Raw genomic sequence first — 23,513 nt, forward strand, 5'->3', positions numbered from 1 at the left:
ACCTCTTCCCAACCTCGGTGCACATGCACAGACTATGTTGTATATACTACCCACTACGGAGTACTACATCTATATAACTTAAATACTCTGCTTCTCCTTAAGGGATGAAATAACAATTACTTCATACATTCAAGCCTAATGAATAAAGCTTTTAAAGCCACATATCAAGAGAGAGAAAAAAAAAACACCCCTTCAACACCCACGAACACCCAATTAGAAAGATCAGAACATTCCACATCCATGGATTCCGACAATTTCTATCGCAGTTCGCTTGAAAATAGATCCACCTCAAACAAACTCCATAAGCAAATCAAGCCCAAGATCAGCTTCAATTCAGAAGCAAATCGGGGCTTGGACTGATGCCATGCATTTCGCTATCGCTTTCGTAATGGCAAATTTCACCGGCAATTGACCTACACTGACAACGCAAAGGATGAAAAAAGGTAACTCGGACATGGTTTGTTGGTTCCTTTTTTTTCAAGGTTTTGTGCTTTTTGACTTTTTGTTGTAGTTTTTTTTTGGTTTTCATGCTTTTCGTTGTCAGAAGTTAAGTGGCATTGTTAGGCTCAAGAAGATTGGCACTGTGGTGGCAATCCAGGGAGCGCGAGTCGGATGGATCGAAGACAGCGTTCTTGCGCTCTTCGATAAAGTAGGCTGTGTAGAACATAATGTTAGTCAAGAAACTTCAAAGATATGCAATGTGATGCCACGTACGGGTCAGTTGAATCATATCAAACCAGCGAACGGCGTGCTCGTCGCTACCGTCGACTGCCTTCAGAATACCATTGTCCGGGCGGAAAGTGGCCTTGGGAGGAATGTGGCGCATGCGCAAGAGCATCTCCAGGATGTCGGCGAAGCGGTCAGACTGATTGAAGTAGTAGGGAGGACGCTTGTCAAGGGGCCACTGGATGGATTGTTAGTGTGAGATGTATCATAAAAGAATAGAAATTAGCTGCTTACACGCTGAGAAAAGTTCTCGTTGTCCCACGAGCGGAATAGCCAGCAGGTGCGCTCCACGCAGTTCAGGAGGATGATGGCCACAATGAAAGTATCAAACCAGCCACACTTCTGGCGCTGGAGGAGTCGACGTTCCAAATCGTTGATGACAAACTTGCTCAGCTGCGAGGCACGCTTCTCCATAGCGGCGCGCAACTGACTGCAAAGAAGTCCGTATGACTCTGGGTCAGACACCTCCTCGATGGGCAGACGGCCCTCATCCGATGGCTGAGAAAGAGAGTGCAGCGAGTTCGGGGGCAGAGTAGGGTTGTAGTAAGTTTTCCAAGTGAGTTCTGTATCGACGAGAATATGGGTCGCGACCCACAGCTCCAACACGCGTTCCAGAAGGATATCCTGCATCTATGTTAATACACGTTTCCATATTGAAAGTCAAACAACATACCTTCTTCCCCTGGCTGAGTTCAGCAGCGAGCAGCAAAGTGGGCTTCATGAAAGGCGAGGTCTCTCGCTCGTAGAAGTAAGAAGCGTTCTTCTTGATGTACATTTCCAACTTAGCTGGGATGTCATCCGAGTCCGCGTCCAGGAGGTAGACTTCTTGAGAGGGACCAGAGAACTGGTCATCTCCAAGGGCTTGCAACTGGGGGTCAAGTGCAGACACTGAAGTGCGGTGACCCTGAAGTCCACTGAAAGTCATGAAGGAATTGCTCTCCTCGAAGTGAGTAACTTCAATGCGACCGGAGTAGTGTTCAAATTTGATTTGATTTTTAATACTGTTAGTGTCATGGTAGGCAAGTGTGGAGTTGAGGTCTAGAGTCCGAGTCAGTACATCTTCGAAAAGAGCAAAACACAGTCAACATACTGGCATTGTAGAGCTCAAATTCATCGGAAAGGCGGGTGCGCAGGCACGGGTGCTTCCATAGACGAGCACTCTCCACGCTAGCGCAAGTTGTGCAAGGGGTATCCCCAGAGCACTATCAATATTCGTTAGCGATGTTCCCTCATTTCACACATCCACAGATTCAAAAAAAATACATACAGGCTTCTTTAGCATTCGGCAGCGAAGGCATGCACCCTTCTTCCGTACATCTTGAACTTCGCGGCGTCGCTCTGCGGTGAAGCGTCCCCGCACCTTGGGCTTCATAGGCTTGGTTGAGTTACCAAACTCGTTCACAAACCCTTTTGCCTGGGTATTTGGGTTCATTGCAATAGGGCGGGGGTAGGATGCTGCACGCTGGGTGGCAGCAGTCAAGGAGGGATCATGTTCTTGCAGGCTGTCGAACAGAAGTTGCTCATGTGTAGACAGCTGTTGATTCCATTGGCCCAGCTTCATATCAGAGCTAAGGTTGTCACTGTCAATTGACATTCCTTGGGGGACCATCTCATTGGCGGAGGCCGCAATCATCGACAGTTGGGACTGGCGCGCGTTAGAGGTAGACTCAGGCGACATGGACGTATCGCCAAGGGGCGGAGACATGGATGCAGGGTGATCGCCCGGAGTGTGGCTTGGGAGGGCGGGAATACTAGGAGCGTTGGACGATTGGGGAGTTCCTGCAAATTGTTAGTGGTCGAATGCGTACAACAGTGAGCAAAAGGAAAACATACCCTCAACATTTGCCGTACCCTCCATCTTGGAGTCAGGTCCTTGTGAATGTCCCTGGAATCCCTCTGCTTCAAGCGCAGGGTCCACAATCACGGTCTTGCCTCCAGCTGTCACTGACTGAGTGTACCCAGGTCCGCGCTTGGTCACGTCCGAGGCGCCCACCTGTCGCGAGGCTTCGGCCAACACGTTGAGGCCGTCGAAATTCTGCCGGTTGGGAAATCCACCATCGGCAGATTTGCCTTTACCTCCAGAAGGGGAATCTTTATTCGAATCACCGTCGGTCAAATCGGGGAGTTCGTGGAGTCGCAACAACACGCGTTGGCGGTCGCGTAAGGGAATCGCTTGACATTTTTTTACCAGATGGTTGGTAAGGCTGTCAATGCGACCCTTGGGAAATACTTCGCCGCAGGCTTTGCACGTATGTTGGTAGCGATTGCTCGCGTCTTCCAGCTTGGGGCCCCGGTGGAAGAACTCGAGGATGAGTTGGTTGGGTTTGCGACCCATTGTGGGGGTGACTGTGGACGTGTTTTTGGGAGGCTTCCACGTGTCACTTAGGAGTCTAGTGACAGTAAACAGTCGACCAGAGCAATCGACGTGTCGCTCGCTCAAAATGGGCAGTGTGTCCCGCCAAGCTGATACGTCTGTGGACTCGGATTAGCAAACGTGGAATGTGGGATGTGGGAGAAAAATCACGCACACAGTGGCTGGGGACCTGGAGGCTCAGGATGCGAACCTCAGATAGAAGCAGGAGCCTCAGAAGAGACTCGAAACGGAACCAAAAAAACAAATCTCAAGATGATTGAATCGACGATGTGCGGGCAAAACCCAGGGCAGTAGAGGGCGGTCTGGGAATCGCAAGGGGAGGAACACGCGATGGAAGCTTCACCGCACGAAAGGCGGTGATGTCTTCAAGGCGGTAGGGGAAAGGCGGTGATGAAAGAAGAAGAAGAATGCCTCAATATCAACTTGGATAAGAGACGAGAAAAAGGATGAGTTGTTACGGGATGGGGTTGAAGAAGAAGAAAGGTGAGTACTGGAGGGAGAGGAATTCTTAGTCACTTTGTGCCACTGTGACTGCCTCTCTCTCTGAATCTCTCTCTCTCTCCTTCTGTATGGAAACTCTATGTATGGTTATGCAAGCTGTATCATTTCTTTTTCTTTCTTTTTATTTTTTAGGGGCTGGTAATCTGTATCTAATTGATACACAGCAATACAAATAATTATTATACATACAATCCCTCAATGTAGGAAAACAGCCAATCCAACGATATCGTCATTCCCGTGCCTATATCTCGGTGTTTCCCCCCATGTAGCCAGTACTAACAGCACTGAGAATATTGCTGTCACCGCACCTTATACTCCCATGAATCCATGATGAATCCATGGATGAAACCAAGGCTACCCTTTGCCGTGAAAGCTGTCATGTGTATCAACAGATCCGGTGCTCGGGAGGCCGCCAGGGCACACCCAACACGGCAAAAATCCGCCGCTCATCCCGTCCCTCAATCAGCCGGCCCCCATTCAGTTTCACCTGCTGGTTGCGAAGAACATTCGCATAAAGACCCTTTTGATTCAAGCACATGCCTTTCTTGCGTGCCAGCAATCTCATACTCCGGTTGAATATATCATTTCCCGTAAAGTATATCAACGCCGCCCCGATCTCCGCATCAGGAACGAACAGCAAGTCTATCCGACGCCACAGGTTAGTGCCAGGTAGGGCTGATGCGCCATGCCACTTGGATCCATCCTGATGCGACGAGATGGCAAGGCTGGCTTGCAGAAAGCCACAATTGAACAATCTAGGGACAACAAGACCGAGCATTATGGTACGGATTTGCTCCAGCGAGGTACCAGGTTTGGTGATCAGACAATCCACGTCTCCGCAGGTGAGTGCCCCGCGGCGGTAAGAGCCCCCGATGATCACCTGCATATCCCTGTCCACGGCCTGCACCGCCTTTCGCACGATCGCCCCGTGGGCTTCGACTTCCTTGCGGGGAATTCGTTGCGCGAAGTCGCTATGGCGTTCCACGCCAATACGCTGCTGCTTAGTCAATGGAGCCCTTTCCAATAGATCCTTCAGAGATCTATAGCCTTGCGCAACCCACTTGGAGGCCTGGGGAAGGCCAGCACCATAGACGCCGAGAAATTCTTTAATTATCAAGTCTTCTGGGGTATGATTGGCATTTTCGAGACGACGGAGACGGTTAGTCAATACAATTTCTTCGATTTTGTCGGCCAACCGCTCTCCAATACCAGGGATAGCCCGAGCCTGTGCTCGTGTAGCAATCTTGTTCGGTTGCTTTCGCAAAGCGTTGATTGCTTTGCGATATGCCATAACCCGCCACTGGTCTGCAGTCTGGGTATAGTATTCCAGCATTTGCTGTAGTATCTCGATGGTTCTGCTGTTTGGATTGTTAAGCTTCGTGTCCGGATCGAACTTCTGCATACAGGCGAAACCTTTGGTCCAGTCATATTTGTCTTGGCCTTTGCTTTTGCCTTCTCCAGTAGATGTTTTCCGTGTCTTCAAACTTGATTCCTCCCCTGAGCTCGAGGTTTCGATATCGGAGCCATCAGCAGCAGATTCGTCAATGGGAAATTCAACTGGATCCAGAGGCTAGTTATAAAGATCAGTTATATGGGCTTTCACTAACAAACAAGAGGTTTTACCAGATGACTTGTGGCCTTAGCCTCATCTATGATATCATCCAGTGCATCCCGCTCTCGGTTTCCTGTTTCACGCGCTTCTTCGGTTGCAGCTTCATGGGCTGGTGGGGAAATCACGGTATTGAGTATACTTTCAGGTACGGTTTCTGGGAAGTCATTTGGCAAGGGGTTTGGCGTCGGCTCCTCGACTGGAGACAAACAACGTTCCGGGGACTGGTTTTTCTCCCGCCGCGATTGTTTCAATGGAAGAGAATCAGGAGCTGGTTCTGCCACTGGAGACTTGTCCTTCTCGGTGGCCGTTGGGGTTCCATTGACACGAAAGCGAAGGTGTGAGGTATCGAGAACCGAACGAAACTGGATACATTCGGATGGGTAGGATTCATTCACAAGAGCAACACTCGTCTGGAACAGTTAATACTGAAGTCTGAATATCTCATAAATGGACTGACTGGCAAAAATTCAAGCTTGAGGTAGCCAAGGAGATCGCTTGATAGCAAGCCTTTGTCCATAATCACATGAGTGATATCGGTGGCCCAATTTCGACTCCAACGTGCACCATAATCTTGCGCTCGTTGAATCCGCAATCGTCGGAATGGAGATATATCGTTGTTTGGGAAGAAGACTGGAGTTGAGGGTTCAGTGAGAGTAGGCTGTGAGAAATCTAATAATACTCACAGAATATCAATCCCTTGAAGATCTGCTGGTCATCTGGGATTATCTTAGCACTATTGGTCTTTCTTTTCTTTTGAGGAGGCCAGCCGCTCTTGATGGTAGGCATAGTTCCAGTCGTCCGAGGGCGTTTTGCAGGAGTAGGTTTTGGGACAGCAACCGGGCTGCTTCTCTTGCTTTGGTCACACGAAGATATAGGGTCCGAGTTCGCTCCAGGAAACGGGATACGTTCCAAGGAAAGAGCGACTTTGTTTGGATTGGGTTTGTCAAGTTCTTTGTCTGCATAGAATAAACTTCCCCAGCGCTTATCCTCTTCATCTTGATCATCCGAGTCATCCAGCCGGTCAAGAGCCGCAAAAAAGCTCTTTTTAGTCGGAAATAGGTCCTTCATTGTACCTAGGTAGGCTAGTCCGGTTTCCAGTGGAGGGGCGGGTGTCTAGGCCAGCGATGGTTCATTATATAGGTGTCTGGAGTCACTGTGGGAAACCCATGAATGACTCGTATAGCCTTTGTCCGAGGGGAAAGAAAGGGTAATGATCCAAAAACTTCCTTGGGCCAATTTGGAAGACCCGTGGATGCCAGACGCGATTGACCGGCGCGAAATGTGCGCCAAGTCAGGTGATCCAGTCTAAAGTGGAAGTCATGTACGCAATAGATGATATATAGCCATAAACATTGCGTTCAGATTTGAGAATGAAATAAGACCTAAATATTGTTCTACGTATTTCATACATTTTACATATATACATACTCTGCATTGCTCCCAACAAGGGTAGAAGCAACATCGACAATTATTCCCAAATTGGAAATACCGTGTCATGTGACCCTCTATTTCCATGGAAGATCAAATACGCGAACAAGTCCGAAAGCAATAACCTCACAATCTACCACCCTACACGCAGCCCATTGACTGATAGGCCTTCATCCAATATGTGGAAATCCGCCATCCCCACCTTGGTGGCCGATCTGCCCCTCCTGCAAACCGGTCGCTGTCTAAGCTGCCAATTCCGCAACCCAGCAACTCTCTTCCAGCTACGGACCAAACCCTTGTCTTTGCGCCAATATTCCAGCAAGGCTGAGAAACCCATCGACACAAAAGAGGCTGCTCCCGTGAAACGAAACATAAGAAACGAGGCACATCGCCTATCGACTGCTATCGAATTCAAACAGAACCAGCCCCAGGATGGACCTCAGCCCGGCGACGCAGACTTCGTTCCTCCAAGCCTGGATCGGCCCATCGGTAGCCCACAGGCGCCATTAGAAGGACAGAACACAGGCGTTGACTCGCGGTCGATGCGCCAGCGGCGCGACGATTTCACCAACTATGATCGACACATCAAGCGGCGCAAGGAACTGTACGATCTTACCTCTACCTCTACCTCTTCCTCTTTCTCTCACACCCCGGGAGATATCCCAAAGCTAGCAACAGTAGCACTAACAAAAAATGGCAACCCACAGGACAAAACAAGTCGCCAAGCCGTATTTCCGTGAATGGTCCAATCTCCGCTTCGCCGAGGGTAAGACCTTTGTCTCGAATCCGCGGCTATTTAAAGCCGACAGAGCACTTTACTTCCCGAACATGCACGGCGTGACACTGGCGTCACCCAAGGATCCCCAGAACACGACGACGCAGCTGCGCGGCAGCATCTCCGTCGTAAATTTGTTCTCAAGCATGTGGGCCGAGAGCCAGGTTGCGACGTTTACGGGACCAGAACAGAATCCGGGACTTGTGGAGGCGATGGCCAGTGGCGGAAGACTGGTGCAGAGGATTGATATCAATCTCGAGGAGAACCGGCTGAAGGCGTTCCTGGTGAAGAAGTTCATGTGGCGGATGCGGCAGAAATTGGCCAAGGAGCAGCATTCGCGCTACTTCCTTGTGCAGAAGGGTTTCGATCAGGCACTCAAGGAGACTGTTGGCATGATGAATTCCAAGGTCGGCTATGTCTACCTGGTTGATTCCGAGTGTCGCATTCGCTGGGCGGGGAGTGGACCTGCTGAAAAGCCTGAGTTGGAGGGACTTAATGCTGGTCTGCTGAAGCTCATTGAGGAGAAAAAAACTATTCTCCGAGCGCAGGACCCGTCTCGCAAGTATTGATTGAGGCTGCGGTGAGAAGGATTACCTCAACTGGAGCCTTGGATGTGATTTTATTCCGCTCTCGGTTGAATTTGTACATACAATAGAGAATCTGTATAATAGAAAGTATAACAAATAGGGGCCTTCAAGACCCCTTCACAAGAATTATCATCGATTCTGCCGCATCCCCCATCAAGGGGGACTCGGTACATGCCCAAACCCAAACGCCTTCGACAAGAGAAATCCACTCGCTGGAGAGCAGCAATCGACACAGGAACAATAAGACATAGAGGCAGCGGTATAATTGACCTGCTGCCGGATCCTCATATCCATATTTTACCGGAAGAACAGCAACATCAAAAAGCAGAACCCAATAAAGCACCCGAGGATAATAGCATCCCGCCTCTTCTTGTTTCCAATCTTGCCGATGAGATAGTTCATGCCGGGAACACTGCCAGCAGCCCCGACAATGCGCCGATTAATGTTGGCGATTGTCTCGCTCTGGACACCGAAATTCTCATTGATGGCATACGCCTGGCTCAGCACGCCGTCTATCATGCTGTGGCTGTTCTCGACTCGGCCCCGCTCTTCGAGCATGTACTCGGCCTCGGCAGCGGCGGGGTTGGATGCGCGATAGGAGCTGATGTCTGAGCGGACATTGGAGAGTAGGTTTGCGCGGTCGCGCGATTCAGAAATGGCTGCGGTCAGACGTTGGAGCTCACGGCGGTGGTCTTGCAACACCTCGCGGTGGCGGGAGACATTGTTCTGTTTTAGGGCGGAGGAGGTGAGTGTGGCTTCGGAGTCGAGGAGACGGGATAGTTGGGCGATGACTGACTCGCGCTGTACGTAGGTTAGTTAGCTGCCGGTGCTTTTTTCTCCCTGTTGAATGTTGGTGGATGGACGTACTCTTTCGAGGAGGTCTTTCAATTGCGATTCAAGCCGCAGCTCTTCCTCGGTAGGTGATGGTGGAGGTTTGGTTATCGAAGCAAATTGTGAATAGGTGTGGAAAAGGTTCTCAGTCTATCGGCGTGTCAGTTAACATTGGTATAGAACTCCTAGTGAGATGTTGGTACCTGAGTCTCAAGCGACCGTGCTTGCTGCCGGAGCTGTGTCCACCCAGAACTAGTTGAGGATGCCATGGCCGGTAGAGACTATGTGAGATATAGAGATGGAATTACCAGAGAAGTCTGATCTGTTTAAAAGTTCTTTTCAGGCCAAATGCTCAACCAGTGCAAGGGCCGAGGTGCTACCTGCTTGTCTACGTAAGTGCCCAGCCCATGACGGGGTAAAATGCTCTAACCGAATACAGTAAGTTTATGCCCCATGGCCCAGGCATAAAACAGTCAGAAACTTCAGGCACCAAATTAAGGCATTAGTGCCACCGCAATCACGTGCACCCGCTAAAGTCACAAATTCGCTTAGCCCTAGTCCCACAACCAGTCGCAAATTGACCCTCGGACATCTTCAATTCTCAACGTCGACAACCCACACAATTCAACGCCACCATGGTATGTCGCGCTGTGCAAAGGCCCTGATATCCAAATGCTGATGAATCGCCTCTTTTTTTGCAGTCGTCCAAGGTCAAGGCTGGTCAGCTCTGGGGCAAGAACAAGGATGAGCTCGCCACACAGCTCGAGGAGTTGAAGTTGGAGCTTAACCAGCTCCGCGTCCAGAAGATCTCTTCCGGCGCTTCCTCCAAGACTCAGAGAATGTGCGTATACGACACCCCCGATATTTGATTTTTTGTGCGGATGGAATTTGAAGATTTGCGGGATGGGAACGATCGAACCCGGGAAATACAACATACAAGAGGAGGACTACGCCAACATGCGACCAACGATCGATGAGGAAGAGACGGATTATACGATCTGGCACAAAGCGCACGATACTGGGGGTCATCGATATTCGAGATTTGATGCTGACTAGAATTTTTTTTTTTAGCGGCGAGGTTCGCAAGTCGATCGCTCGTGTTCTCACCGTCATCAACGCCAACCAGCGCGCTCAGCTTCGCCTGTTCTACAAGAACAAGAAGTACCTCCCCCTCGACCTCCGCCCCAAGCTCACCCGTGAGATCCGCCGCCGTCTCACCAAGCACGAGCGTACCCAGACCACCGACAAGCTCCGCAAGCGTGCCATCCACTTCCCCCAGCGGAAGTACGCCGTTAAGGTATGATAACTCCGGCAATCCTGGGCAGGGAACAAGTGGAATGGGGTTCATAGATGTTCATCTGTGCCCTCTCCACCAAAAACCTCGCCCATCGAACGAGACAAATCAGCCGAACACAATGCTGACGATTTATTTGTTGCAGGCTTAAACGCAGAACTTGTTCGGATATGGAGTTTTGTGGGAAGACGTTGCTGGCCTTGGACATGAGCAGGACGTGACTGTGGATCCGAATGCTTGTGTAGGGGTCGGTTTTCTCTTTTTTTTACATCCAAAAAATGGAATTTGATTATGTATCTAAATAGGATGCAAATCGACTCTTGACATGACATGATTTTAGACATTCTCCAAGTTTCCTTGCTCTTGCATTCATGTAAGGCTAGTGAAGAGATCACATGGATATGTATAGTCTGCCAGGACTCGATGATATATATTTCTACAATATACATATCTTGAGTGGTCTACATTTTTAGTCTACATGACTCAAGTCCAAAGCAAAAATACTGACGGACTGGGCATATATTGCTGTAGTCACTAAACGCATCTAGATGCCAGGCATCCTGACACCACGAGAAGTACGCCTAAGATAAAAAAAACATACCAACATATCCTTACATCCTAGATCACCCAACCCCACACCACCTTAGTTCAAAGCCAGAATGCGAGCCATAGTATCCAATTTCAGCATTAAGTGAGGTCCTAAGTCTGGCTAGTCCTATTGCCATTGCCATTCGCACCCCCAGTCTTAACCGTAAGATCCCCAGTATCTGTCTCAAGAACCCACATCCCCCCGCAAAGACAAGACCGCAACAGCCCCAGCTTAGCAATCATCTTAAACGACAGCAGTGACCGTGGCAGATTCGTATCACCAGAGACCTCACAGCAGCGCGCACACCTACGCTTCTTCAGCGGTGCCACGCGACCATCATTCCCCAACGGCAACGGCGGACGCAGCGGACACTTCTTGAGGATATCGACCTCGCGCTGCTTGCGGTACAGCACCGTGCGCCTGTCATTCCCAAAACCAAGCCAGCTATAGTCCCCGAGGTAGATAGCCATGCGATTGATTTCGGATTTGAGCGCGGGGACTGTCTGCCGCAGGAGGGTGGCGACGGCTGTGGTGAGGACTGGCGGGATGCGCGCATTAACTAGTAGTTCCTTTTCCGGACCCGGTCTTTCGGCGTCGCCGAAGCCAGCGCCTTGATAGGCGTGCTTTACGGCTGAGTCGACTCCTGCTAGGAACTTCTCGTACACGTCGATCCGTACCGGTGATGATTCTAGGGTTTGGCAGATCTCTGTGTAGTAGATTCGGGAGTCTCCTATAAGGGAGGCGGGGTTTGCGCTTGCGAAGCCAGCGTGCACGCCGCGGAGACCACGGCAGATGAAGCGGAGGAAGGCGCGCGACATGCTTGAGAGGAGGATTAAAAGGGGGAGGGAGAAGGAGTTTTTCACTGTGAAGATAGTGAGATAGGTGATCTTGAAGCTGGAGTTTGTTATGGGGAGGTTCCTTACATTTCTGTGTGAATGCTTCTGGGTCATTGAAAACATCTTCGAATTCATCGGCCATATCGAAGATTTCGTTCAGAAGAAAGTGAGAGAAGTCTAATGTCCATTTGGTGTTCCCCAATACCATACGTAGAACATCTTTTGTTTTAATTAGCGACAGATCATGATGACTGAGTTGGCTTTCTTTGAACTCACCTGGATCATGCGATTCAGTCTGGCCCCCTTTATTATACTGGAAGAAATATGCAAATAGAACCGAGGCATGTCTGAGTTGAAGGCTCGCCCACGGCACGGCCGATGAGAGGTTGCGACGCTTCAGTCTCCCCCTGAAGCCCAGTCCCGCCTGTAAGCTGAGACAACGAGGTATGTACGGATGGCTCATGAGTTTGTCCTGTTCGGCCGTAAAATTGCAATTAATCGGCAGTGCACGATACACCTCGCTGATGAATGTGATTTGAGCCTCTTCGGGGGTTGTCAGCAAAGTTGATGATATCAATACGAAATTCTTGGGAGCACTCACCTGGTGATAACTGCCCGAGCGCAACCATGAGGATGTCATCTGTATTGAAATCAACTCCACAGCCTCGACTGAATGCCAATGTCAACGCTGCAATGGCTGCAGAAAAATTGTCTACATGTCTTGGTCAGTATTGTTATTCCACACAGGTGACCTGATTGGTGATCTGGAAAACACATACTCTCGTCATAGAGACCCTCTGTGGATCCGAACGAATGCTCCATTACCCTCAATTGCATATGTCCGTCAATATCCAGCGTAACGGCAACGCAAGCGTTAGGAGAGAAAGCAATGTGAAGACCTGGTCCATGTCAGTTCTAGCCACATATCTGAAAGCCAGATCGATTAGTTCCGGACATACCTGATGTTTCGAGTGGGTAGTGGAACCCGGCCTGGGCCAGGCAGGTCACTGTGGTTGAATCGTCAAGGCCGTTCAAAACGGTCATTGTCCGTGTGTCATAGCATGTTATTGAGCTGTCTTCATGACTGACAGCCAAAACTGTTCCATGCTCTACTAAATCGACCGAGACAATATACTTATCGCAATAAACGTCCTCCAACCTGCGCAATTCCATTTTGGGCTAAGGATAGGTCAGTCTTAATTTCACGCAACAGTCAAACCTCAGGAATTCGCACCTTTGCTTGGGCGTTGCTCTTTTTTGACGTCACCTCGTCAAACTTGGGATGGAGAGTCTGCGTTGCAGACTCCAAATGCCACCTCACAATTACACTCGGCGGACCTTGCTGGTCTGGATAGTCATGTATGGCATGGAGGGGTTTCGACAAGACAGCCAGGATCCAAGGATTGGGGGTGGACCCCGCGGGGCTATCAAACTGTCCCGGCATGATCTCTAGTCGTGTCAAGGAGTATACCGAATTCAAAAACGGTAAAGACTGATCGGAGTGGTCGGGCCCTCGGTTGATGTTCAAGATATTGCTGGGCATGTCGACCTTACAGTGGATTAAACGGAAGGTGGGAATGGGGAATTGGCCAGGCGGTTTTCCCTGTGCCGGCTCCCATTGTGACGGGTTCCAGCCAATGTGTACTCTATAAAGACACATTTTCTGGCAAGCAGAGTAGGTGGAGAGAAGGATCCCAGCTGTTTCAATATGTCAGCGATGGCGGGAAATGGAGCTCCGACTGAAAGCCAATACCTTGTGTTGCGGTCATGGATGCATGCGTCAATAGTCTGTCTGAGTACCCTGTGTTCTTCAGTTCAGCAGGCAGCTCGGCCCATTTGCTGTCAGGGTTTTGATAAATCAGCTTGATCTGACCGACTCTGGTTACGCATATCAACGCGCCTTTATTAGCCGGGTGGAATGGCCCGACAGGGCGTCGACGGAAAGGCGAGTATGCCCATCGACCATTCACCTTGGCTGCTTGGTGAAATGCATGCACCTATTTTACTATGTTAGAGTCCTTTCACTCCTGCCCTGATCTATCTTGATGGATAATGGTAAGGGGGCTCAACGTACGTAACGCTGGGAGTTCAGCCACATCATTCCAACAACCTGGTTGCCATCGTCGCCAGAGTCAAAAGAGGCTTGACGCAAACCTGTGATGCTGTTCAATGCAATGGATATGGAATATATTGATATGCGACCAGAACAGTCGACAACAGCCAGTTCTGAACCGGTCTCATTCCATGATAGGTGGGCCAATTGATTGCCATTATGGGCTTCCAATACCGGTGCCAAGGATGACTCTTCCCCGAGCACCCATTTACCATCTGATGGACGGCACTGGAGATGGCGGACAATAACCCGGAGTCCGTCTGTGGAAATAGATGCAATGCATCCCATCCGAGACCAGGCGATTTTCCTAGAAGGCTGTTAGTTCTAGAATGCGGATGTGGAGCATTCTTCCAAGCTTACTGGCAGCACCCTAATAGACGCATTTCATCTAAGCATTGTGCTAGACCTTTGATTGGGGAGGTGGCCGGCAAGCCCAGCTCCAGGGAGTTGGGTTCTCCAAAGAGATCGTCCACATTGATACCGTCCTCCATGATCAAGGGCATAATATTTGTTCACTTGTCAATTGTGTTTGATAATCAGGGAATCAATACAGCAGCATGGCTTCATAGAGTTTCCCGGATCATTGAATATCAGATGGGCTTTATTATTATTTGGTCAAGAAGGGGGGGTGGGATTGATTCCCGAGATCGGCGCCTAATGTTCGATGAGATGTCACCAACACCAACAACGAAGTCACAATCAATGCAGCAATTCCAGACTTCAATATGAGGGGGACCATAGACCAAATCCAGCTGTTCCTATGCCGTCAGCGCCTGGACCTCCAGGGACCAGTGGATTTCCCAGTGATGTTGATTAGTCAGATCTCGTGACATGGATCAGGTGACGGGTAGCCCTGCCAACGACAACCGGCCAATCATAGGGATATCAGGTGACCCACTATATAACAGAGCGAATCACCACTGAGCCCTTGAACTGTCAAAACATGGAAAACAGAAAAAAAAAATGGAAAGCAAAATAGGAAGAAAAATAAGGAAAAATAAGAGAATAATAGGAAGATCATAATAGGAAGTATTGAGATGCACTACGAGAGTGTGAAAGGGCAATTGACTATTATAAACAACCCTACAAAGTACCATCAATGGGGTTTCAAAAGCATCAAAGAGGCTATTACTGGAGCACCTGGGCATTTCCCTCTTTATTCCGAAGTATATGCGTAGCAGTCTTAAACCCACAACCGTTCGCATCAAAACAACGTCGAGTCCCACCCTTCCTAGTCATTCGGTTCGGTCAAATCAATTTACTTCTCTCCAGTTCAACCACATTCCTACGGGAAATCCCCATACCTTCAGCCAAAACAAAGGGTGTTTTTGCTGCGGGTCGCCCTTTAATTCCTTTTTTTTTTCTCCGACCCATAGAGCCCTGAAGTGCACGAGTTTCATTGCCCTTCCCACCCCCCCAAACGCTGACCTCATCGTCAACTTCCTACAATCCGTGGATTTTCTACCTACAACTCCTCTTGCTCTTTTCTACCCTTTCTCCCCTCTATCTCAAGGTCTTAAACGTCATTGATCTTTATTGATATCTATTGCCCAGACACATATGATATCTCTTTTCGAGGTTTTCTACGGTCTCTGAGCAATTTGAAGATACCGCCCGGTTCTTTTCGCCCCGATTCCCCCTGGGGGTGAACATCACTCCTACGCTGTTACACCTTTCAGCCCATTCGCAACTCCCACGCAGCCATGGTGGATTTTAATTTAGATTTCTCATCCGATTCGGAGTTGAGCTCCGTGCCCCCATCACCAACATTAGCAGCACAGTCATCACCAGAGCCAGCAGAGCGGTACCCAACGCCTTCATCCCAAGAGGGAGCTGAACCTGCTGAGGGTTCTGCACGCCAAGCCCGTCCCGCAAAGAGGAGACGCAACCCCTTACCAAAGGAACGGACCACTCAATATCTCGATCTATCCAAATCTCTCTATGAACAAAATGATCAACACCATTTGCTTGTTCAAACTCTGCGTCATCAAAAGGACATTGTCGTCATCGCTGGCGCTGGCATTTCCACGGCTGCGGGTAGTAAGTTTCTGCTTTGGCATTCTGCCGTATCCGAACCAAATCTTAACTCTACACATAGTTCCGGACTTCCGTTCCACAGACGGTCTCTTCAAATCATTGCAAAAGAAACACAACTTGAAAGCTTCCGGCAAGCTTCTATTCGATGCTGCCGTCTATCAGGATGATGCATTGACCGCCCCCTTCCATGAAATGGTCCGGTCGCTGTCAGAAGAAGTTGCCAATATCAAGCCCACCGCCTTCCACAAAATGCTCGCCCGATTAGGTATCGAGTCTCGCCTGAAGCGACTTTATACCCAAAATATCGATGGCATTGAAACCTCTATGGGGCCACTGGCAACCGAGGTACCGCTTAATGTCAAGGGTAGTTGGCCGGTCACTATTCAACTGCACGGCAGTATTGAAAAGATGGTATGCCAGAAGTGTCGCTACCTCGACAACTTCAAACCTGATATGTTCATGGAAGCCGACCCGCCCGCTTGCGAGGAATGCACTGTGCACGACAAAGTCCGCCAGATCGGCGGTCAGCGGAGTCACGGAATCGGCCGCATGCGCCCGCGCATCGTCCTCTACAACGAGCACAACCCCGACGAAGAGGCAATCACCTCCGTGATGAACGCCGACATCAAGTCCCGCCCCCGCGTCCTTATTGTCGCCGGTACCAGCTTGAAGATTCCTGGAGTCCGTCGACTCGTCAAAAGCTTGTGCACAATGATCCGCAGTCGCAAGGATGGTGTCACGATGTTCATCAACAACGAACCACCAAGCGGCAAAGAATTCGACAACTGCTTTGACTTGATCATCAAGGGGTCATGCGATGAAGTAGCGCGCGAGGTGAACCTGAAATCATGGGAGTCCGAGGATATTACCCCGTGCGTGTACGAATCCTCACCTGAGCCCATTCTCCACAGCTTCAATTCCAATGACGTTTCTGTCGTTGTCACGCCCAAGAAGAGACCTCGTGCAGATACTGGTCTCGTCACGCCTTCCTCCAGTCACGACGAGAAGCCGACGAAAAAGCCGGCTACCAAAGCTACGAAAATCAAGCTCGAAAACCCAGCAAGCAATGGCCGATCCATCGAGGACATTATCAAGAAAGGAAAGCCTGCTGCTCGCAAGCCTACCTCCAAGTTCATCACCAAACCTGCCCCCAATCCTCGTCCCAAGAAGGCCGCAACAACTGCAGCCTCGAAAAAGCGTGGCGTGCCCGCCGCCCCGGTCAAGAAAATCACGTCGTTCAGCCGTGTTACCAAAACCTCTCAATCCGCTGGCACGTCCGGTACAAAGGCCGACGGCAAACCTATGCAACCGGTCCCAGCGGGCGCCTCGAGGAACAATGGTCCTCTCCCAAAAACAGAGCAATCCGAGAAAGCAGACATGCTCATTACAGAGTCTCTTCCTCGGCCAGTGGCTTCCTCCTGACTGTTTTATGTTCCGGTCATGGTATTGATATTCTATTCTATGTTGACTGCAAGTTCATGACATGATGCATGGTTCCAAATGGCGTCCTTGGTGTTCATTTTTTTTTATTGCTCTTCAAGTGCTACCTTCACTGCTCCCCTATCCCTTCTGGGATTTGCATTTCTTTACTATTTTTACATACTTCCTCTTCGTGGACTGTATTCTTACTTGCATCACCTGCGTTTGCTTCAGGCTGATGATTGCTGCTGTCCTCTTTTCGAAAGATACCATTGATAGACCACGGTTTCTCGCATGGGTCGGGCGTTTTCTCGGGCAAGAAGCTGGCTTGTCCAGCGTCATGGGGTTTCCTTATTTCAATTCTCTTTTCCATTCTTATTTTCGCTCATGCCAATATGCATGGGTGTACGGAGTACACATTTGGATTATCTAAATGAGATATTCCGGACTTGAGTCCCACCTCATACAATTGATAGGTGCTGTCCTGTTTAATACTTATTTCCTTGTTCTTCTGGGATACAATGTTGCCTCTTTTTCTTATCTATGTAATATTTAGTATAGCAGGGTATTGGAGTTGATATTAGATATTTATTTTGCACTCTTGGCTGTGCAACTACCGCACGTCGAGGATTGATATATTATATTTTGGACTTCATCCAAGTAAAACCTACCATCTTCGACTGTATCCAAGTATATCTCAACAGAGCGCAGCATAAAATCCATTCGTCATTATGTGTATAGTACAGCAGAAACATTCTTTTCCTTTGCCAGTCAACCTCCCCCAATGCCGTCCAAGATGAGTCGTCTTTAGCTCATTCACATATAAACCCCTTTGATACGGCCTAGATAATTAGCCCAACCCAAGATCATCCCGCAACTGACTACCAGGCCCATCCTCATCTTCATCCGTCTCCTCAGCATCGGGATCATAAGGCCCCCTCCTCGCGCCAGGCTCACGGTCCAAATCCTCCACATGTTCAAGGTTGTCCTCACGCGGAGCACGATCCTCCTCTTCCTCTTCATCATCCTCACTCTCATCGTCTTCTTCTTCCTCTTCGACATCTTCCTCTTGAGTCTCATCCCCATCATCCCCAGCGGGCGGGCCAACAGGTGCTTCCACATCTCCGTCCCGCTTCACCCTTTTCGCAGGATTATCAACCATCTCGATATCACCATCGGCCTGAGTCGGGCCCTCGCCTAACGCATCCTGCGTGGAGCCATTCTCATCAACCTTCTTCGGCTTGCGCTTCCCAGCTTTGATTTCCATGTATGCTTCGAGTTCCTGTTCGAGCCGGCCGCGGAAAGAGTCGAGTTCTAGCTCGGAGAGGGCGTTGAAGACGTCTGATGGGGCGATGGTGCGTTTGAGGGTTGCATCGTTGGCGCTAAGGTTTTATCGAGTGTTAGTTCGATGTATCATACTATGGAATAGAGTAGGACAAATCGAGATTTGCCATCCCATGTTTTGGACTGGAGGACTCGAATACGAAGGCGAAGGGCAGCGGGGCAAGGGTGAAACATACTGTGAAGACAGATAGGAAACAAACACCGTAGCAGCCTTTTGCATAGCCAACACGGCGTCTTTCTGGATTGTCGTATTCGGCGGGAGAACAGACTTGGCGAGACGAATCGTCAATGAGCGTGGGAGGAGATAGTCCTGCAGATTACCGGAGGGAGCGTTAGCCTAGTCTGGTTCCCTTTTTCAAATGTCGTATATTAAGGGACTCATTGGATATGGATTCATCCTGCAATACGCAATGCACGTTCATATCTCTGGCTTTATCTTCTTACCTCGACACTCGCGCCCGCCTCAGCCCGAGCCTTCAACTGCTGCTCCGTCGCAAAGATGGGCTTGTCGGTCTGCGGTGCTGGGGGCGACTGCTGGAGCAGGGAGTCATCAGGATCAGCCGGTGTCACCGAGGACGTGGATTTGCGAGGTGGCATTTTTGTAGGTTTGGGGCGGATATGCCTTCGTGCTGGTTGCGCGGTTTAAGGGATCGGGGGGGTTAAAGATTCGGGGCCCCCCTTGGATATTGAATCGACTCAAGGCCTGATTTTTTCTCTCTAAACAGGACCTTGGGGTTGTATTTGGGCTTGAGCTGTGGTCATGGGCTGTGGAGATGGGACGACGTTCGAGGGTTGCAAGGAAGACGCGCCAACGCGTTGGATTTCTCGATGCGCGAGTGGGGGCTTGGCGGTGATGTCTACTCTATTTCGACATAATCGCTATTTCTATCTTCATTTTTACAATAATAAGTATTACGATCTACTATTTTGGGTGGTGTATTTAGAAAGAGTCATTTTTACTAATGTTTTTATACCACTGAAATTGAGATCAAACCTAGGGAAGGATGGAATGCCAACATAAAACGCCCACTTTTTGGTATCCAGAAAGATAGAATCAAATGAGATAATGAGTTCATAACGCGAGCAAGAAGACCAGCCCTTACTCGGCCATCTCCTCATCATCACCTTGTCCGTTGCCCCAGAGACCCTCGATACTGAACTCCTTGGCCCACTCGGTGACGACCTTTGTGGTGTCGACGCCAGGCTCAATATCGCCGGCAGGAGCATCCGCCGAGACCACGGGAAGCACGGGCGCATTGGCCCAGCCTTGGATGCGTCCGTCTCTCCAGTCGTTGATAACGGTCATGGCAGCGCTCTCGATGTTAGGGACACCGCGCTTTCCGAGACGGCCGCGCTTACGGGCGACCTGCACCAAGAAGTCGGTGGTCTTGTCGCCATTGCTGGGGAAGAGGGCGGTGATGCCGTACAACTCGAGCATCTTGGCGAGGAGGTTCTCCGATGAAGATAGACGCTTCATCAGGAGGTTAACTGCGGGGATGGGATCCTCGATCTGCTTGGGGGGAACGGCGTTGAGGAGAATCAGACGCGCCTGGTCTTCTTGCTTCTTGTTCTTCTTGCTAGACTTGTCACCGGAGTTGGGGAAGACGATTCCGGGTGAGTCAATCAGCTTAAGCTTGCTGTCCAGCTTGACCTGGCGCAGGCTAGTGGTGACGCCAGCCTCGGCCCCTGTCGGGCATGCGTTGCTGGAGCCCTTGTTCAGACGTGCGGTGAGTGCGTTGATGACGGACGACTTGCCGACATTGGGGTATCCAATGACACCGACAGAGATGGCGCGCTTCAACTGCTTGGCGCCAGCGTATGACTTGAGGGCACGGAAGAGCGTATCCGAAGTACCCTTGACCGTCAACTGCTTGTGGTCGAAGCTGTGTGCGTTGGCAGTGCCGCTGGATGCCTTAAGGGGGAGAGTGGGGAAGGAGCGGCGCAGGTGAAGCAACCAGGCCTTCAGCACTGGGGGCGGAACCAGATCGATCTTGTTCAAAATGAGAATCAACCGCTTGTTGCCACCGTCTGCCATCATGATCTCGCGCTCAATGTCCTTAGAGCGGGTGCCCTCGGGGTCGCGGGCATCGAGCACATATAGCACGACATCGGCGTTGTCGGTGACCTGCTTGAACACCTTGTCGAATTGGCGTCGTGAGCTCTCCTTTGAGAAAGACTTTGAGTTTACCAATGGTGGGGCAGACTCGTCAATAGTTGCGCCGCCCTCCTCATCGTCCTCGTCCATCTCGTCGTCGTCATCTTCATCTTCCTCCATGTCTTCGTCGTCGCTTTGGTTGTCCTCATATTCCACGGCACGAGCGCGTGCTGAGGCGAGAAGAGCAGCCATGGGGTTGGAATCATTGCCCTCGGCATCCATATCATCATCCATAATATCGTTCTCGTCAATGTCGACAGCCTCGGTGCCAGTCTTGGCGGGCAGGCCTTCAGCCTTGCGGGTTCGTGCCTCTTCCCGAATACGCTGTTGCTCCTCGGCCTTCATGCGCTTCCGCTCTTCGATGTCATGGAGAAGCTTGTCCTTGTTGGGGAAGAGATTGGGAATGCCGGGGTCCTTCTTAAGCTTTGACCGCCATTCAGGGTTCTACAGAGAAAATAGTCAGAACCTTCGATCAGAACTTTCATAAAGACATTGTCCGTAATACCTTCTTTGCGAGCTTCTTTTGCTTTCTCTGCTTCTGAACTGCAGACTTTTCAATCTTGTGCCTCAGGCGGACGGGAACCCGCTTGGAAGTCTTGCCTGTAGACCGTTAGAAGTGCCCTCAGGACTGCGTGAGCGAGTGGTGAAAAAGAGTATCATACCGAAACCGCTCTTAGTAACCATTTTGAATGCACGTATTTGTTAATCACAAAAAAAAGTGCACAGCAAACCCTCAAAGTCTGTCCGCAACGGGAGTAGAAAAAGTTGAGTGCCAAGATTTCCCAGCCGATAAGCGGATTAGTAGTTAGGCCGATCTCCGATAATTTTCAAATGACTAAGCTTGCGGAACAGTTGCTTGATTAGGTAGGTACGTACCTGGCTCGGTGGAGGCACCGGGTATAAGCAAGAAATATATAATCACACCATACGGAGTAGTCTCTGTTCGCTTCTTTTCAAAGTTATTATTTCTATTACTGTTCATACTTCGGAGAAATTTCTTGACAATCTTCTTGTCTTTCACTCAACATCGGCTTCTCTGTCTACTCACCATTGCTCTGCGCATCAACTCCCCCCACATCTCCATTCCCCCACCATGACCTTAACAACAGGATCCTTCTCCGCGCCTGCGGAGGTCCACACATTCGATGGCCTTCTTTCCGACTTCGATGGCACAATCGTGGATTCCACTGATGGTATTCAATCCCCTCAAGCCCTCCTAGGATCAATTGGAACCAATGCTAACCATCCGGTACTAAACAGCCATTGTGAAGCACTGGCACGCGTGAGTCATAGACCCATCGCAACATGGCCTCCGCGATCAGAATATCTAACATAAATCCCGCTTCAGAATTGGCCAGGAGCTCGGCGTCGACCCCAAGACTATCCTCGCAACCTCGCATGGTCGCCGCAGCATCGATGTAATGGGCCTATATGACCAGACCAAGGCCAACTGGGACTGTAAGTATACCGGACACCCGGAATTGATCAATATCTTCCAACATAACCATAGTATAGAAACTGACATCTCCTCACCACAGATGTCAACGAAATCGAAGGCCGAATCCCAAAAGAATATGGCTCTGACGCTGTCGAGATCCCCGGCGGCCGCGACCTCCTCGCAGCCCTTGAGACCTCCGGCGCAAGATGGGGTGTTGTTACATCCGGCACGCGCCCTCTAGTTGACGGCTGGCTGGAAGTGCTTAGCCTCCCACGTCCCAAGAACCTGGTGACGGCAATGGACGTGCCGCTCGGCAAGCCGGACCCGCGCTGCTACCTGCTAGGCCGAAAGCAGCTTGGCATCGAAGAGTCAACATCGATTGTCGTACTCGAGGATGCACCTTCTGGTATCCAGGCTGGTAAGGCTGCTGGGTTCAAGGTGATTGCGTTGAAGACGACGCACTCGCTGCAGAAGCTTCAGGAGGCTGGCGCGGATTGGATTGTGGAAGATTTGACGAGCATTTCAGTCAAGGCGGTTGTCGATGGCCAAGTCCAAATCGAGATCAGGAATGCGTATCAATAGATGGTCGTAACCATCTCGGTTTCACCGATTCGCTGCTGCGTAACGGGGTTTTCAGGTTTGAATACACAGCCTAAAGATCTCATGTTAAAGGTCTCATGGCTTTTTTAGAATTAACGTGCACTACATACAGGTTAGATTGGTACATATATATACATATGCATTTGGACTTTGTTATCAACCTTGGATTTGTTTGCTTTAGCATGGAAGTTAGTCGAGCTAGAGGAATTTTAAACTGGCAAACGTCCACCATTTGTTCGTATTTCCCTGGAGAACGATGACCACAGCTGGTGGTGCTGAAAAGAGTACTTGGTATCTACGTAGAGAGGAAATCCGGGGGGTTTTTTTTTGCTGCTGTCTTAGGCTATGTGATTGGTTCTGATGCCCGTTGGACCTTTTGAGCAGGGCTGAATTGTCCAAGCACTACAGAGTAAGCTCTGCATATCCTGAAACGACACAAAGATACAAAGCTCTCAAGCAGCTTAGGTAGTTCCCCGGGCGGGGATGTAATCGGGCCACGCAAGGTGCAAGATGCAAGTTAGAAAGTACATATGCACTAGTTCCACATACAATCCACCATGTGTATGTAGCTACCTCGAAGCGGGTATGAAGCTCATCCCAGCCTTGCACATGAATTGGCGGTGCTATCATTGCAGTACGGAGTACGGAGTACAGATTCGTTTAATGACAGCCGACACATCCACTAACAAGGATGATGGCACGTCTAGATGATTCGGCCGGCAAGGATCAAGCTATATAGCTGTTGACACAGTAACTGGACGCCCTAGACCACCATGGCGTGCGTCGCGGACACCTTCCGTGGGTATGCAGCAACGCAATCCTTGCAGCTCAAAGCCGGATTATTCTACAGGGCG

At 50.0% G+C, this 23,513-nt stretch overlaps 11 protein-coding genes across 11 annotated transcripts; 5 read left to right on the plus strand and 6 right to left on the minus strand.

Moving 5' to 3' along the window:
- Window positions 1-547: 547 nt before the first annotated feature.
- PEX2_100580 (uncharacterized protein) lies at window positions 548-3,061 on the minus strand (the record flags this gene model as incomplete). Its single annotated transcript, XM_016747328.1, has 7 exons — window positions 548-654; window positions 715-904; window positions 961-1,350; window positions 1,400-1,764; window positions 1,817-1,928; window positions 1,994-2,505; window positions 2,560-3,061. The coding sequence occupies 7 exons, from the start codon at window positions 3,059-3,061 to the stop codon at window positions 548-550; spliced, it is 2,178 nt and encodes a 725-aa protein (XP_016601803.1).
- Window positions 3,062-3,986: 925 nt separating this feature from the next.
- Window positions 3,987-6,281, minus strand: PEX2_100590 (DNA-directed DNA polymerase IV; the record flags this gene model as incomplete). Its single annotated transcript, XM_016747329.1, has 4 exons — window positions 3,987-5,171; window positions 5,225-5,623; window positions 5,671-5,843; window positions 5,897-6,281. The coding sequence occupies 4 exons, from the start codon at window positions 6,279-6,281 to the stop codon at window positions 3,987-3,989; spliced, it is 2,142 nt and encodes a 713-aa protein (XP_016601804.1).
- A 539-nt stretch (window positions 6,282-6,820) lies between these two features.
- On the plus strand, window positions 6,821-7,985 carry PEX2_100600 (mitochondrial ATPase complex subunit ATP10; the record flags this gene model as incomplete). Its single annotated transcript, XM_016747330.1, has 2 exons — window positions 6,821-7,245; window positions 7,349-7,985. The coding sequence occupies 2 exons, from the start codon at window positions 6,821-6,823 to the stop codon at window positions 7,983-7,985; spliced, it is 1,062 nt and encodes a 353-aa protein (XP_016601805.1).
- Window positions 7,986-8,300: 315 nt separating this feature from the next.
- Window positions 8,301-9,103, minus strand: PEX2_100610 (putative vesicle transport v-SNARE protein Gos1; the record flags this gene model as incomplete). The annotated part of the gene is made up of 3 exons (XM_016747331.1): window positions 8,301-8,804; window positions 8,871-8,984; window positions 9,038-9,103. 3 exons carry the CDS (start codon window positions 9,101-9,103, stop codon window positions 8,301-8,303), a joined length of 684 nt encoding a protein of 227 aa, XP_016601806.1.
- A 366-nt stretch (window positions 9,104-9,469) lies between these two features.
- PEX2_100620 (60S ribosomal protein uL29) lies at window positions 9,470-10,137 on the plus strand (the record flags this gene model as incomplete). The annotated part of the gene is made up of 3 exons (XM_016747332.1): window positions 9,470-9,472; window positions 9,536-9,675; window positions 9,906-10,137. The coding sequence occupies 3 exons, from the start codon at window positions 9,470-9,472 to the stop codon at window positions 10,135-10,137; spliced, it is 375 nt and encodes a 124-aa protein (XP_016601807.1).
- A 690-nt stretch (window positions 10,138-10,827) lies between these two features.
- Window positions 10,828-14,169, minus strand: PEX2_100630 (mediator of RNA polymerase II transcription subunit 16; the record flags this gene model as incomplete). Its single annotated transcript, XM_016747333.1, has 10 exons — window positions 10,828-11,579; window positions 11,641-11,772; window positions 11,830-12,096; window positions 12,155-12,265; window positions 12,333-12,452; window positions 12,513-12,732; window positions 12,788-13,251; window positions 13,307-13,550; window positions 13,628-13,973; window positions 14,027-14,169. The coding sequence occupies 10 exons, from the start codon at window positions 14,167-14,169 to the stop codon at window positions 10,828-10,830; spliced, it is 2,799 nt and encodes a 932-aa protein (XP_016601808.1).
- Window positions 14,170-14,836: 667 nt separating this feature from the next.
- Window positions 14,837-15,196, plus strand: PEX2_100640 (uncharacterized protein; the record flags this gene model as incomplete). Its single annotated transcript, XM_016747334.1, has 1 exon — window positions 14,837-15,196. The coding sequence occupies one exon, from the start codon at window positions 14,837-14,839 to the stop codon at window positions 15,194-15,196; it is 360 nt and encodes a 119-aa protein (XP_016601809.1).
- A 173-nt stretch (window positions 15,197-15,369) lies between these two features.
- Window positions 15,370-17,125, plus strand: PEX2_100650 (putative SIR2 family histone deacetylase (Hst4); the record flags this gene model as incomplete). The annotated part of the gene is made up of 2 exons (XM_016747335.1): window positions 15,370-15,706; window positions 15,765-17,125. The coding sequence occupies 2 exons, from the start codon at window positions 15,370-15,372 to the stop codon at window positions 17,123-17,125; spliced, it is 1,698 nt and encodes a 565-aa protein (XP_016601810.1).
- Window positions 17,126-17,972: 847 nt separating this feature from the next.
- On the minus strand, window positions 17,973-19,063 carry cbfA (uncharacterized protein; the record flags this gene model as incomplete). The annotated part of the gene is made up of 3 exons (XM_016747336.1): window positions 17,973-18,504; window positions 18,643-18,776; window positions 18,911-19,063. The coding sequence occupies 3 exons, from the start codon at window positions 19,061-19,063 to the stop codon at window positions 17,973-17,975; spliced, it is 819 nt and encodes a 272-aa protein (XP_016601811.1).
- A 502-nt stretch (window positions 19,064-19,565) lies between these two features.
- Window positions 19,566-21,305, minus strand: PEX2_100670 (GNL3/Grn1 family GTP-binding protein; the record flags this gene model as incomplete). The annotated part of the gene is made up of 3 exons (XM_016747337.1): window positions 19,566-21,065; window positions 21,127-21,221; window positions 21,284-21,305. The coding sequence occupies 3 exons, from the start codon at window positions 21,303-21,305 to the stop codon at window positions 19,566-19,568; spliced, it is 1,617 nt and encodes a 538-aa protein (XP_016601812.1).
- Window positions 21,306-21,714: 409 nt separating this feature from the next.
- On the plus strand, window positions 21,715-22,641 carry PEX2_100680 (HAD family hydrolase; the record flags this gene model as incomplete). Its single annotated transcript, XM_016747338.1, has 4 exons — window positions 21,715-21,814; window positions 21,882-21,903; window positions 21,970-22,079; window positions 22,160-22,641. 4 exons carry the CDS (start codon window positions 21,715-21,717, stop codon window positions 22,639-22,641), a joined length of 714 nt encoding a protein of 237 aa, XP_016601813.1.
- Between the last annotated feature and the right edge of the window lie 872 nt (window positions 22,642-23,513).

Source organism: Penicillium expansum, assembly GCF_000769745.1.
Source record: "Penicillium expansum strain MD-8 chromosome Unknown contig355, whole genome shotgun sequence".
In the NCBI taxonomy this organism is placed as follows: domain Eukaryota; kingdom Fungi; phylum Ascomycota; class Eurotiomycetes; order Eurotiales; family Aspergillaceae; genus Penicillium; species Penicillium expansum.